The following is a 16054-nucleotide window of genomic DNA, read 5'->3' as shown; positions in this document are numbered from 1 at the left end:
CATGCATGCACTGAATCGATTTCACGCAGGGACCAAGCACATGCGCTATTTTAGCTCGATTGTTATGTGTTATCTAATGTGGAGTTGATGTTATAATCTTACTAAATGGTGGGGGGAATGAAATGGCCTAAGCTAGCTCTTAGTTTATACTTTTTAAATGTTGCGAGTAAACATATCCCAGCAGGTTTCTAATGAGTTGACAAACAAAAGACAACACTAGGTTTTAGAAGAGGTGAGCTAACGCACAGACAAGAGGTAAAAGGAGATAGTATTTATCATGGGAGACGATATGTGGTTAAAAGGCTAAAGTCGGGCTTTATGACCCGGGAGCAACCTTGCGATGATGTCATTGAGCCATTTCTCGGTGGATATTAATAAGTGTGGAGTGGTTAAGAGAGAAACATGGAAGGCTAAACAGAAGCATGAAGTCCAGTCATATGAATGTTAGAAACATTTACAGAGTCGCATTTGGAATAGACTGGTATTAGGTGATTGAGTTTATGGAACATTGTTTCAATAATGGAACAGCTTGTCATATCTTTGATACAGTATTCAGTCTTTATATGTAAGAAACATGTTTAAAAATAAACCCAAACCAGTTAAATTTTGACCTTGTCTTCTCTATCAGTCCGTATTAAACCAAAACTTATGGATGTGTTTATAAAACCACACACAAAAAATGCAATTGACATATTGGTTCGCATCCTCTGATCAATTTGAGAAATGCAACATTTTTTTAAAAATGCATGCACTGAATCGATTTCACGCAGGGACCGAGCACATACGCTATTTTAGCTCGAGTGTTATGTGCTATCTAATGTTAACTTTGTTGAAGAGTTCTGTTAGAAATCTAACCACAATCTCTCGTCAGCTTGGTTTCGCTCTTGTGATTCGGGGTGGGCCTAGGCTGGGAACCTGTCAGGCGTGGGGCTGCCACTGGCTGGTGATTGGGCCAAATGACGCCGACACGTTATTGTTAGGGGTGCCACGTGACAATTAAAGCCAAGGGAAAGGTGCAAACAGGAGCGCAGTATAAAAGTCCGGGAGCTGAGAGACTGTCTGCAGTGGGAAAACATCTTCCCAGCGACTTCTTCTCAATGGAGTGCCACCGTGCAGCTTGATCCTGCCAGTCAAAGGACGTCCTTCTCCATCCTCCCGGGCCACGTTCCATCTACGGGCAACATTCCATTCCCGGGTCACGTTCCATTTGCGGGCAACATTCTATTCTCGGGCAACGTTCCATCCCCGGACCATCATCGAATCAGCAGCATTATGGACACAGAAGCCTGTCTCCTGTCATGCCTGGACAAACCCGCCTCTAACCTCGGCGTCAATGATGTGTACGAGATCGCCAAGTTGATCGGCACTGAGCTGGAGAAGCTAATCGACAGCCACGGGAAGAAAGTCGTGGAAGGTCTGATTCCTAAGATTGTCCGCATCTTGGAAATGCTGGAAAGTTTCGTGACAAGGAACGGGAACACCGAGCAGGAGCTGATCCGAGCTTTCGTGAGATTGCAAGATGGAGAGAGAAGCACGGGCCATTACAAGGTGCGTGTCTCCGGGCACAATGCTGAATTTAAATGTTTTTTTTAAAAAAAGGAACTCCTATTGAATAACTTTGCATCGGCTATTCCTAGCCATCCCCCACCCCCAAATTCGCGTACAGTCATGCAGCGTGGTCTTCAAAGCATATGTGGCTAAATAACTAAGTCTGCTGCTTATACAATGCCACTTTTTTTATACATTGTAGGGTTGGGGTTGTCGGACATCCCTCTGCTATAGAGTGACTGGTTTTCCTAAACCAACGCTGATGACTTTGGTAAAAGTTGAGTACAGTACTGTAAACACTGGAGATCCAAACTAAAATCTTTAGAACCCGTATCATTGGACTTGAAGCATTAAACTTGTTTTTCTGTCTCCACAGAAGCTGCTGGACCTGCTGTGTTTCTCTGGCACTTTCAGTTTTATTTGGAGATGTTGAGATTAAAATCTAGTAACAATGAGTTAACAGTATAGAAAAAAAGTCACTGGCCTAGCTTGGTTTCTGCCTTAATGCTCTACTAAGTTGCTTCCTATCCATTTTTCATCTAACCCTTGCATCATGCCTTCTGTTGCTCCTTGCTTTTCTACTGGTGCATTTAAAAGATTAAGTTTCAATGTTCAATATGCTTTGAGCACTGGCTGTTTGTTTACACTGCATAACCAGCATAGGGAGACTGTACACTGTTAAAAAGCAATCTTCTGTCACCTATCTGCTTGCTTCTCAAATCTCTTAGAATACCGAAGATGGTCAGATGTTCCTGGAGCCCACTTGGAATTGCATTACCTGACAAAGCCAAATCTGGGTATTCTTTCGTTCTGCACAGCTTTACTCTGTTGGAGCCCTTTGCGTTGGTTGAACACGAGATGATTTGACCCCATGAACTTGTGTTGCTGTTAATTTGATTGTAGCCTTGCTCCACATTCCTGCTGATTTTGATATGCCCTGTTTTGTCATTGATGCAGGATTTCAGATTTGTCTTTGGAGTATCTGTAACTGATGGCACAATACTTTAGCTCCCATAGCTAAAAAACCAGATGTGGACAATGTAATGCTGAAAGATTCAATAGACTTTATTACAGTCATAGGCATTATCCTAAGTGGTCTAGTTCTGCAACAATTGTTCAAACTGTTGGTAACTTCCTTAGTGTCATGTTGCAAGTGGCTATCGTAAGATGAAGGTTGAGTGTTTTATACCATCAGGTCACATTCTGTGACTTATGGTGGTGATATTATAAATATGTCACTTAAAGGTTTATCGCAAAAGGATGTGAGGCATGTCATATAATAGCTACAAACTTAAACACAAACCCAAAGGACTGCAGATGCTGGACATCACAAACAAATACAGAAATTGCTGGAAAAACTTTTCTGTTCTGACAATTGAAAGGTCACTGGAACTGAAACACTAACACTGTTTTCTCTCTGCAGATGCTGGCAGACCTGCTAAGGTTTTGCAACAATTTCTGGTTTTGTTTGTGAGCTGCTGACCATAGTGAGAACACTGGTTTGCACTCAACATTAGCAAACTATTGCATGACTGAGGCAATAACAACATATTTAAGTGTACTCCTCCCTTTGACACACAACAGCATATTTGCTACAGATACATTTACAAGTTATTATTATTATTATTATTATTATTATTATCCTAATGAACTGAAGATTTTTTTGTTTGTCTTGCAGCATGCACATTATCTTTACAGAATTGGTTTGTGAGCAAGGAAATCCAAGTGTGATGTGATGAAAGGCAGATCCCCCCCCCCCCCCCCCCCAAATTGATAAGTTAATGGCTAAATGTACGTACCCTGGAGTGCTAAGGAAATAGTTAATGCAAGCTTCCAGTTTCTCTACTGTCAGATGACTAGTTCCTGAATTTAAGCTTCCTCTTCTGGATTACAATGTGATGTCTGATTCCCAGGCATCTATTTACAGTCATGATTTACACACTCACTCCCTGAGCAGGCTTGTTTTCCAGCACCTTCCTGCTGTACAAAGTTAATTTTTTTTTGACAGAATCTTCTGTACCCTCTTGGCTGTCATACTTTTCTCCCTTCCAACTTCACACTTTGTGTTAGTGATCAAGTGAACACTCTCTCTCGAACTGATTTTAATGGATAGGGTTGTCTCTTTTTTTTTTTTCCCTCCTCCTCTTGGGGATGGAGTGGAAATGGAGAGCCATAAACAGAAATTGCTGGACGAACTCAGCAGGTCTGGCAGCATTTGTAGAAAGAAAGCTGAGCTAATGTTTCACGTCAGGCAACTGGCAAATCAGGGAATTTTCCAGAAAATGGGAGTGTGAGAAAGTAGGGTTCAGGCTGAGGGTCAGTCACCATTTATAGTGAATGTCCAAACAGGCCCCAGGGTCTGCATGGCCTGTGCTTGTTCCTACTTATTGATCACCTCTTTTGAGAAATTCTGACTGACTTTTCCATACAGCCCCACACACATTCCCCATTCCCCCACCAAACTGACTTCACTGAACCTCTGTTACAAACATTGCCAGTTCCCTTTCTGTCTTCACTGCGCTTTCACTTTCTGAATGAAATTTGCTGAGAGCAAGAAACTCCAGCTCTGCTTGAATCAATCCCATAAATAGTCTTCAACCACTTTCTTCTCTTTGCCATTCATTTTGTCATTTGCCAGTTGTAGGATGGCTTAGTAATATTATTAGACCATTAGTCTAGTGACTCAGGTAATGGAGGACCTGGGTTCAAATTTCTGCCTTGGCATTTTTTATTAGAAATATGGATTAAGAGTTTAATGATGACTCTGAAACTGGTTGTGGGGAAAATTCCATATGAATGATTAAGGTTTTTTTAGCGAAAGGAAACTGCCATCCTTACTTGGTCTGGCCCACATGTGACAGACTTCACTGCCCCCTGGACAATTAGGAATGGGCTGGCCAAGCCAGTGAGACCCCAAACAAACTTGCTGCAAACATTTAGGATTCCATCATGTATTGCATGTTCCTTTCTTTCTTACCAACTCTGCTACAATGGAGCTCAGAAGTAACTTTGGTCTTGTCTCTCTATTATATATGATATCAATCATCAATTGTGTAGCTTCCTTTTCAATAATTGTACACCTTGCAATTTATTTCTTTAAGATTTGTAGTTAAGGTTCAGGTTGTAAGTTTGCTCACTGAGCTGGATGGTTTGTTTTCAGATGTTTTGTCACCATGTAGGTATCAGTGAGCCTTTGGTGAAGTGCTGTGTTCTGTCCTGCTTTCTATTTGTGTCTTGGTCTGTTAAGGTGGGTGATATCATTTCCTGTTCCTTTTCTCAGAGGTTGGTATGCACAGGAGTTCATAGAGGCCTGGCATTCAACTGGAACTCTGTCAAACATGTTGATTTGGAACCCACTTACCAACCTCTGAGAAAAGGAACAGGAAATGATATCACCCACCTGAACAGACCAAGATGCCAATAGAAAGTGGGACAGAACACAGCACTTCACCAAAGGCTCACTGATACCTACATGGCGATGAAACATCTGAAAACCATCCAGCTGAGTGAGCAAACTTACAACCTGAACTGTAAACCTGTTCATCTGCATCTCCAACAGTGCCATTTAATATCCCACAAACTCACCAATTACATTGGACCAGATTGATTTTCTTCATTAGGACACTTTTTTTTCCCCTCCTTTAATATTGTCATTAAGTGACAATCTGCTATTGGAGAAACGTTACAATCTCTATCTTCTGCTTGAAGGCTTTTTCTGTAAAGGTCCATTCCTTTCATTGCTATCAATTTGAACACATGATTTTGGATTAGAATTACTAAAAGCAGATCTGTTCCAGAAATTGGGAATGTAAAGAATAGGTTACTGGAAATGCTAAAATATAATTTTTTTTAGTTGCAGATATTCATGTTTTAGTCCTATGAAGGACTTGCAATATTTGACTCTGACACAAAATAATATTGTCATCTTGAAATGTTTTGGGGAGAAGTGAGATTCTGTTACACAAGAAACAACTGAAATGGTTCTCTATTGTGGCTTTTGTCAGAGTACAGGATGTGTACTATTACAACCAACACACCTGGCTAGTGCTTAATGTAGCTGGACTGTGTGCTAAAGAGGAAGCTCTTAACATTTTAAATTCTAGCTTATCCTGGGCAGTTCTGATCTTTCTGTAGACTCTCTGCCACATTTTTGTAGACTTTCTCTTTTAAAAAGAGGAAGTGCTTCAGTGATACCTTCAAGGCCTCACTGGTGACATGCAGCATTTCCACAGACACCTGGGAATCACTGGCCTAAGACCATCCAAAGTGGAGGAGCAGCATCTGGGATAGCATCTAGCACCTGGAGACTTGCTGTTTGGGTGGGGTGGGGAAGGAGAAGATAGAGGTCAGGCAAAGAGCAGAAGGGATGTGCTGCTACACTTGTGCTGAACCCACCCTTTCCCATGACCACCACCTGCCTCAAGTGTAACAGAACCTGCTGTAACTGCATTGATTTGTACAACCACCTGTGAACTCCTCCTAGGAGTGGAAGAGAATCATGCTCCTCTGTGAGGGAGCACTGATGAGTTTTGACATTAAAGGCTGATGTAAGTAGTGTGAGTCCACCAAGTCTCTGGTGCTTCCCAATCTGTATTCCAGGAGAATACAGCCAGAGGCCAGTCCATGGATCGCTTTAGTCAGGGGATCAGACAGACACTTATGCAGCATGAAACATGACTCCAGGATGGTATGTTGCGTCACTTTTTTTCCAGGGTTCGGGATGTCTGAGTGGTTGGAGGACATCTTTTCTGGTATCAGTCAAAAGTTGTGGTCTGCAATCTTTCTAATGACATAGGTACAGAAATCCAAATTTGGTGTATTAAGAAGGCAACTACTTTTTTTTTAGAAATAAAACTCAAGGACCTAAATAAGCAATCTGTTCATTCCTCCCAGTGCCACGTGTTCGTGACTACCAGAACAGGAGGCTCGATTGACTCAACATGTGGCTGGTGAGCAGGTATTGGAGGGAGGGCATCAGATTTGAGGCATTGGGGTCAAGTCTAAGGCAGGTGAGACTTGTACAAGATGGATGGCTTGCATTTTAACAGGACTGGGACTGAGATCCTAGCAACGAGATTTGGTAATGCTTTTAGGGTTTGTTTAAATGAGCTTGTTAGAGGAATGGGAACCTGATGGGTAACCCAAATTGGAAGGGTGTTAAGATGGTAATAGGAAGTAGAAAAGCTGTGAGGGAGACTAGCAGACAGAAGAAACACCGCCGAACAATGGACATGTCTTGAATGCAGAATAGTGGCAAAATTGAGGGTGCCCTCCCTACCTGAATGTTAAGAATGCTGCACATGAGGTAGGTTTTTAAGGCACCAAGAAGTAATGCTAACAATATAAAGGACTAAGAGCTGAATACTCATGGGTATTTCTCATTTTAGGACGGACAAATGAGAAGGAAAAGAAGCTGGAGTTGTGCTGATAATACAAGATGGGATCTGTACATTGTTCTTTCCAGTTGGAGCTCCTCACTTACCAATGTTAAATCTGTTTGTGGAACTAAGAAACAGCAAGGGGCTGCTGACATGTGTTGGAGTGATTTATGGGCTGCTAAATAGCAGTGATAGTGGTTGAGTTGATGTTGGACCTGGCAAGTCTGAGATGACAAGCCTATATTGTGTGCAACAGTAATCATGAGTGACTTCAACCTGTGTATAGACTGGTTAAACCAATTTCATACTAAAGCTGTGGAGGATATTTTTGGAATGCCTTAAGGATGCTTTTCTAGAGCAGCTTGTCAAATAGCCTGTCTTTTAGTCAGCTATGTTGGATTAAATATGATGTAATGATAAAGGGTACATCTAAAGTTTCTTTTACAAGATCTCTAAGAAAGAGTGACCACAATATTATGTTTTACATTATTTGAAGGTGAGCGAGTTCTAGCTGAAGCAAGTGTTTAAATTTGAATAAAGGAAATTAGGAAAGCGTGAGGCTCAATTGACTAAGTTGGATTGGGAAATATAACTAAAATGTCAGTCAACTATGGCTGACAAAGGAAGTTGAGGATTGTATAATAAAGGAAAAGGCAGTCAGAAAGAGCACTAAACCTGAGGATTGGGAAATTTTTAAGATACAGCAAAGGAGGGCCAAGAAGGTTAGAAAGAAAAGAAGAATAGAATATGGAAGCCATCTCAAAGTGTAGATGTGCACAGTCCTCCAGCTGTGGAGGCAATACAGCCCAGTGTGACCGTAACTGGACTTTTGTATTGCTGTCTGTGAAACTTGACACTTTCTCAGTATGTTCTGCTTATTTGTTGTGTTCACTTTTAACAGATCAAAAAGAGTACCTCTGGTTCAGCTGACGTAGTTAGTGTGGAGAATGTGCTAGAAGTAATAACGGTTGGAGTAATTTGTTTATTTTCATAAACATGCGGAGGAGACTTGTCTTGATGTTAGATAGGATAATACAACAAATGGATGCAAGCATCATTTGACTACAATAAATAAACTTCTTTTGCACAAATGCGCCATTATTTATGGTTGTGACCCTGAACAAATACCAGGTCTTTTACGGCAGCATAGAATTTGGATGATATTGACAGCTTATGGAATATTGAAGTCATTGAACACTTCCTGGTATACACTCTGATTACCAACTAATGAATAGTTCTGGTTAGAGGTGCATTTTAATTGAGGAATGGTTTGGGTCACAATTCAAACTTCATTTCAGTTGCGCATGCATTAATGATTTGGTTAGTGTAGCAAATGTCTTAGACAATTTTTTAAAATTACATCCTCCTTTCTTTGGAATTTGCATTCCATTCTGAAAATTTGTATGCTGCAGTTAATGCACACAGTTTGTTCATAAAACAATATTTCAACAAAGGGTCTTGTGGTACAGGGTTAGTGTTCCTAGCTCTGGGCCAGAAGGTGTAGGTTGAACTCCAAGCACCACAAGGTATGTCATAACATGTCTGAGAGACTGGTGGGCTTTTCTAAACAAAAAATCCACTTTGTCATGATAGCACTGCACTATTTTAAGCTGATTGCTTAATGCCCATGTCTCCAGCAGGCCAAAGTTTATTTTGAATGTTCCCAATCCTTTTCTTTACCATATTTTCCACCTCCCATAGGGCAGACCATTCTAACTGCGGTTTGAAACTTCTTTGCTATGTCACTGTTTCCATTGTCACACCCTTACAAGCCTCCCTTTTTAATGTTCCCTTTCATAGCCAACCACAAGTGGAGGAGGTTTGATTAGCATAGTTCTGGTAAGAAAGCTGTTCACTGTTTGCACTACATTTAGCGCTAATTGTTTGCTCCTACACTTAGTCCAGAATTCCTACTCCATTAATCCAGCTAAAATGCCCCAGTGCAGCTGTTTAAAGTCAGCATCCAATTTTCCAAATCTGCAATAGATTTGGGATGCTTCTTTAATCTTGTGTTGTGTAATGTGCCATGTTTGCTAAGCGCAGTGTGTGGAGACCAATTACACAGAGAATTTTCTCTCTAAGACCAGCTATAGAGCAAAGTACCATGTGTCCATTTAAACAGAACTTGCTGCTTGGGTTACAATTGCTCAAATACAAAATTACCTCATCTCTTTAACTGTCCAGACAATTTTTTTTTATATATATGCAGTTATTTGCCTTTTTCTCCCCTCAGATAAACTATATCTAGGTGTGAGTTTAAAGTCTTTCTGGACTCCATATAGTTTAAAATCTCAACTTTTAACTCTGTCCATCCCAGTCCAACACTGGCAGCTCCCAAGTCATGCACTCAACATAAACTGTTTTCTCTCTGCAGACTGCCAAATCTGCTGAGTTTCTCTTGCACTTTGTGTTTTTATTTCTGGACTTCTACATCTGGTAATTCATTTCAGATTTTGAATTTTGTTTGCCACATTTGTTTTGCTTGTTATCAGTTATTACAATTTCTTCTCTTCCTTCTCTTCCCTGCCTCTCCTCCTCCTCTTCCCCCCCCCCCCCCCCCCCCCAACCCCCCGCGCCATCCTCCTCACCACCACCACCACCACACAGTACTCTTAATTTTTGGTTTCCTACTAAACCTACAGCAAGCATGAGCTGCACAGTATTGAGAAAACAGGTCTGCACAGCAAACAATGAACTTCTTTAACTATTGGCTGGAAATAGTATAGCCTGACCAATAGGTTTCCTAAACCTCTCAAAAAAAGCAAACCAAGCCAAATTGAATATCTAATTCAAGTTTCATAATTCTGAGTTTTTTTAAGGAAGTAAAATTGTACAGAAGCAAACTTGGCGCCACCAGATAAAGTTAACATATTATTCTGTTCGCTTTTTTTTTAAAAAAAAGTCTTAGTTCTTCCAGCAGTAACCTTTTACCTAAAGCCACAACTAAGAGGTAAAATGTTAAACCACCTGAAACTCTGTGCCATCAACTCCAGCAAATCTGGAAGACCTAAAACGCCGGACCTCATTGCTATTTCCACACTCTTCTAGTTTAGGGCAAAGGCAGATTAGTGAAATATAATGTCTGTTTTAATTTTTGGTTTACCTGCAGAGAATTTTCAAACCAGTAAGACTTCAAATATCAACTAACTTTTGTCACGTTGCCAGGCAAGGGGGCTGATTTTTCAAAGCCAGGTCAAGCACCTGCTGAATTCTGGCTTTTCTACCTAGTGCCAGAACCACTTTGCTCTGACAGTGCTATTTTGAAATGTAAATGGGGTTATTTAGGCAGGAGGCTGACTTGGGTCCAGTAAGAGGTGTTGAACACCTCGTGGTGAGAATTGCCTGTATGACACTAGCAGCAAAGGCAGGTAAAAGCTACATTGGGAGCTGCTGCAGTGTTGCTGAGAACTAGGAGGGTAAAGCCCATCAAAAAAAGTAGAAACCATTGTCATCTGGGAATGTAATCTTAAAATTGACTGTGGACTCCTTTCTGCTCCCACTGGCAATTTACCTTCTAGTGCAGAGTTTCCTTGTGTTCAGTTCTGGGCAAATTACTTGTTTTGAAATTATTCCCAGAGAAGGGCACAAATGCTTTCCCAGCAACTTAAGACTAAGTAGCTTAGTAAGTTCCCACAGATCTTTCAGCCATCTTTCCCCAGGCCAAAGTACAAACCATGTTTTGTTTTTTTAGGATGTGAAATGACATAATGTGATATGACCATAACTTTGCACTCATTCTTTCACCAGCAGTATTTGACTCTGCCAACATTATGTATGCTTGTAATATTTTTTAAAGTCCTTTTTTCTTTGCTATTGGTGCAATCTCCTGATGCTGTGTTTTTGAATATTTTACCTCTTTTCTTCATTCAAGTTGGGGAATGTTAACTTTTCTATCAACTATATTGTTTTGGTGGATTTGCAGATTGCTCTTGTGGCCTTTGAGTCCAGTCAGAAAAGCTTTCCACTCCCCAGGAAAGTGTCTTTTTTTTTATTATCCATTTCTAACCTTTGATCACTTAGTTAATGAGTATTCCTTTTGACTTCTTTATTGAAGCCCAGCTTTTGTCCTTTGTGTCCAATGCAGGATTGCAGTGAGGTCTTGTTTTGGTTATTTAAATTGCACTTTTGATCCTGAGTTTAGCTCTCCTTTATACTCACTAACCTGCTTTCAAGAACAGAGCACTTTGATCCATTTGGTATTGTATTCCTCCTGGTTTTTGCTAAACGTGCATTCATTGGTGTCTGACTATACCTTTTTTGTTTTTACTTAATATCTTTATTTTAATTATTCCCACAATCATTGGTTACTTGTACTATCCAAGGAATTACCTTTTTTATTCAGAAATGCTTCTCTAAGTCAATGGGAAACTAAAATTTTAAGATGTTCTGCTTGCGGTGATATCAAAATGCACATGTGATCTATACGTCTCAGCAAAATAACATTGACCTTTGCTAAAGTGTTTTTAAAAAGCCCCAAGCATTGGGGGCAGCTGCTGTTTCATCTCAGTCTGTGACCAGCTAATCTATCAAACATTGACCTATGTTGCTGCAAGTCTGGTTGCAAAGTCATTATATCAGTTGTGAAAGTGTGTTCTATGGAGGTTTTGGCTTGGAAATTCCCTGGTTGTTTCCAGCACCTCACCTATCATATCTGCTGTACCTTGAGCAGAGATATGGAAAGTTTCACTTTCTCCTCTTTTATTTAAGGAGCAGGCATGACTCAGCCAATTTGTATCTAGTGTGCAGACTAGTTTTTGCTTGTACTCCAATTTCCTCACCACCTAATTCTAAAAGCCTTTTGTTTTCTTGCTTAGATTCCCTACAGTGCAGAAACCAGCCCTTCGGCCCAACAAGTCCACAGTGACCCTCCAAAGAGAAACCCACCCAGACCCATTTCCCTCTTACCTAACACTATATAGGCAATTTAGAATGGCCAGTTCACCTGACCTGCACATCTTTGGACTGTGGGAAGAAGCCCACACAGACACAGGAATGTGCAAACTCCACACAAACACTTACCCAAGGCTGGAATAGAACCTGGGTGCAGTGCCACCCCAAACTTGTCACTAAACTTTGTGGTTACAATACATTTTTTTTAATAGTAGAATTTACAGTTGTGTACTGCATATTTGTGTGGTGAATTGATTTTTTTCAATGCAAAATTGATCACTATCAATTGAAGCAAACCTTGTCCATATGCAGCAAGATCAGGATGAATCCAGGCTCGGTAGTTAAATGTTGAATAACATTCGTGTCACATTTGCCAAGCAATAACTAACTGCAACAAGAGATTCTAACCATTTCCCATTTGATTATTGAGTTGTACTACCATCACTAATCTCCATTATCAACATGCTGAAGTTACCATTTGAGCAGAACCTGAACTGTGCTAAGCATATAAATACTGTGACTATACCTCCTGACTAACTCCCCTTCTGTCTTCCTATCACTAGAAGGCACAAGTAACGAGTGTGACAGAATACTCCCCTCTTGTTCAGGTGGGTGCAGCTCCAACACCTTCAACACTACATTGAGCACGGGCCATAGCAGCAGTGTACCATCAAGATACACTATAGCAACTTCCCAATTTGACAGCATTTTCCAAAGCTGTGATCTCTGCCATCCAGAAGGACAAGGACTACCAGTTACCTGTGTAACTGAAATGTAAACCTTGCTTTTTATGTTCAATTTCTTTTTATAAATTAAGAATAGCATTCCTTTAGCCATCTTAATTACTTACTGGACCTAAGCATTTTGTGGTTTGAGTAGTGGAACATCCTGTGTGGCTCAGAATTCTGCAATCATTCTCAAGCAATACACTCCCCTTTTTTTTTTTGTTTTTAAATTTCTTGCAGCTTTGTACTGAAAAACCTTCGATTTTCCCTTTGCTACTTAACTACTGGATTTTTGCCTAATTTCTCAACTACTTATGTAAGCCTGAAAACTCCTGACCCTGTCACACCATCCTTTACCTATCTTTATCTTCTACAAGTTAAACCACTGTCTTTTCTCTTCTCCCAAGTCACTGATGTAAGAAGTTGAGGCCCCAGAACAGACCCCTGTGGAATAACTTTGGTCTTATCCTGCCGCTCAGAAAAATCTCTTGCTGCATTTCCCTGGCTGGCAGGCAGAAGACCAAGACTTGATCTAGTATGGTTACATGACTTTGTTTTCTCAAAACCTTTGCTGACTTTCTGATTTTGCCCTAAATATATCAAAATGGCTAACTATAACCACTTTTAAATTTGATTCAAACACAAAGCCTCATGATGTCAAGCTAACAGACCTGTGATTTTCTTTTTTTTTCCCCCTGCTTTCTGTCTCCAAGAGCTAAATTTTTGTTAGCTTTCAATCAAATGGATCCTCTGTAGAGTGTAGGGACTTCTGAAACATTTACGCCGATGCATTTATCATCTCTTAAGATCCTAAGATGACATTATCTGGACTTGGAGATGTGCCAGCCACAGATCCATTAGTTAACTCAGTCCCACTTGTTCACTTTAACTTTTATTTTCAATATTGAGATGTGGGCATCACATTTTCTTTATTATGGAACAGGCCCACCTGCCCACCATATCTGTGCCAAACACAATCCCATTCTAAATTTGTCCCATCTGCTTCATATCTCTCTGCTCTGTATGTTTGTGTCTAAATGCCTCTTAATTACTGCTATTTTATCTGCTTCTACCACCTCCCCTGGCATGTGTTCCACAAACCCACTATCCTCTTGCTTCATGTCTTATTTTTGCCTTTAAACCTATATATTTCCCCCCCCCAAACAAAATTGACATTACCACTTGGAGGCAAAAAGGTTCTGACTATCCACTCTATCCATGTCCCTCATTTCATGTACTTCTAGCAGGTCTCCCCTCTGCCTACAATACCTCGTAGAAACAATCCAATTTTGTCTGATCTCTCCTCCTAACTAATGCACTTCAATTCTGGAAACCACTTTTGCACCCTCTTCAAAGCCTCCACATTCTTCCTATGGTGTAGTGACCAGAACTTTACATAATCCAAATGGTGGCCTAACTAAAATTCTTATCTATCAACATGACTTGCTAACTTTTACACTTAATGCATTGACCAATGAAGGCAAGCATGCTGTGTGCTACCTTTTTATCACCTTATCCACATGCGTTGCCACATTCAGGGAGCTATGGACTTGCACCCCAAAAATCCCTCCTAAATATCAATGCTTCTAAGGACCCTGCATGCTTTCCTCTTGCATTTGATCTCCTAAAATGCATCACCTCACATTTTGTCTGGATTAAACTCCAAGTCCCTTTTTTTTTGCCCAACTTTCCAACTGATCTATATACTGCTGTATCCTTTGACAACCTTCCTCACTATCCACAACTCCACCAATTTTTGTCATCTGCAAACTTACTAATCAGACCACTGACCTTTTCATCCAAACAATAAAAATCTCAACATTGATCCTCTCAGAACACCAAGTTGGAAAAGACCTCTCGATGACTACCCTCCTGTCTTCTATGACCAAACCAATTTTGTATCTAACTTTCCAACTCATCATGGATCCTGTGATTTAATCTTCTGGACCAGCCTACCTTGTCAAATGCTTAAAGTCCTTGTGGATAATATTCACAGCACCCCCAATGTTGTGGGGGAAAATCGCCAGTCATGGAGTCAGAATCAGGATTCAATGACAGAGTTTATTGTACAAAGTTGTGAGTCTCCTTGCTCTCTGACCACGTGTCATGATATTTTATACATCTGTGGTACAAAACTTCAAGTACGAGTCTGTTTGTACAACATGATATTTTTTTTTACAGAAAACATTACAAAATCATTGTCCGTTTCAGTGGTTGTGATCGTTCTTGCTGAGCAGGAAGATTGTTTTCCAATACTGCTGTTAACATTTGTACACCAGCAGTCTCAGGTGGTTCACATTTCTATTTAAGGTGGTCTCAGACACTTCAGGCAGTAGACGTTACCGATGTGCATTCTCTTTTTTCCCCCACCTGCCTTTTTAAACTAATCATCTATGCTCTGTCTATTGTGCTGTGGTAGCCTGTTGGCTTCAGGCAGTATTGTGTATGCTTTAATGTATTTTTTCCATGTAATAGCTCAGTGGCCATCTTATCTGTGTGCCCAGGGTCAACATGCTCTGTCAACTCCCACTTCAATCATCATTATTTGCTCAAAAAACTTGCACATAGCCCTGCTAACTATCCCTTATCAGTCCATTATTTTCCAGTAAATCCTGTCCCTAAGAATCTCCAATACTTTACTTGCCACAGATGTATAATTTCTTGTATTGTCCCTCCTTCCCTCCTTGTTCAAAGGAACAATATTTGCTATTCTCTAGTCCTGAGATTTTCTGTGGCTGAATAGGGTACAAGGATCTCTCTGAAAAGCCCCCAGCAATCTCCATCCTTACTTCCTCTTTTATCCTGGGATAGATCCCACAGGCCCTGGCTGACTTATCCCCCCTCAATGTTTTTCAAGACCTCCAATGCCACCTCCTTAATATTAATGTGCCTCTCTTCATTTTACCATCATCCGTACCCTTCTTTTTGGTGAATGTTGAGTATGAAGTACTCATTAAGGACAATTATCCAGTTCCTCTGGCTGTATGCATAAATTCCCTCCTTTTTGTCCTTGAGTGGACCAACCTCTTCCTAGCTACTCTCTTGCTTCTAATATGTACAAAATGCATTGGCATCCTCCTTCAGCATGGTTGCCAAGGATATGTAATGACCCATTTTTTTGCTTTCCTACTTCCATTTACATTCCTCAAGGATCTTATTTAATTTGTTTTCCTAAACCTTACATATGTTTTCCTTTCTTTTCAACTAAACATTCAATGTTCCTGAATTGTGCCCTCCTTCTCTTTCACTCCCTCTCATGTCAACCCTCACTTTATGTACTGTTCCATTTTCAGGTACATGTAGAAACTGTTACTATCTGGTTATACATTTTCTAGCTAGCTTCTTAAATCATGGAGAATTAATTAGAATATTAACATTTTATTACACAGAAACAGGCCATTTGGCCCTACTGGCCCAAGGCATTTTTTTAATGCTCCTCAGGAGTACCCTGTACTTCAGCTAACATTATCAACATTTGTTTCTATTCATCCTTTTTCAAACTATTTATCTTGC

The 16054-nt window shown here is 40.4% G+C and overlaps 1 protein-coding gene across 2 annotated transcripts in view; it reads left to right on the top strand.

Moving 5' to 3' along the window:
- Window positions 1–1011: 1011 nt before the first annotated feature.
- Window positions 1012–16054, top strand: part of rilp (Rab interacting lysosomal protein) — a 40198-nt gene continuing 25155 nt past the window's right edge. For both annotated transcript variants that reach the window (XM_060848473.1, XM_060848472.1), the window contains exon 1: window positions 1012–1548. In XM_060848473.1, coding sequence (XP_060704456.1) covers window positions 1273–1548 — 276 coding nt within the window. In that variant the 5' untranslated portion in view covers window positions 1012–1272. The remainder of the gene's footprint in view (window positions 1549–16054) is intronic.

The sequence above is a fragment of the Hemiscyllium ocellatum genome, chromosome 31 (assembly GCF_020745735.1).
Source record: "Hemiscyllium ocellatum isolate sHemOce1 chromosome 31, sHemOce1.pat.X.cur, whole genome shotgun sequence".
Lineage (NCBI taxonomy): Eukaryota > Metazoa > Chordata > Chondrichthyes > Orectolobiformes > Hemiscylliidae > Hemiscyllium > Hemiscyllium ocellatum.
Note: the sequence above shows the minus strand (reverse complement) of the source record. Positions and strands in the feature narration are given on the sequence as shown.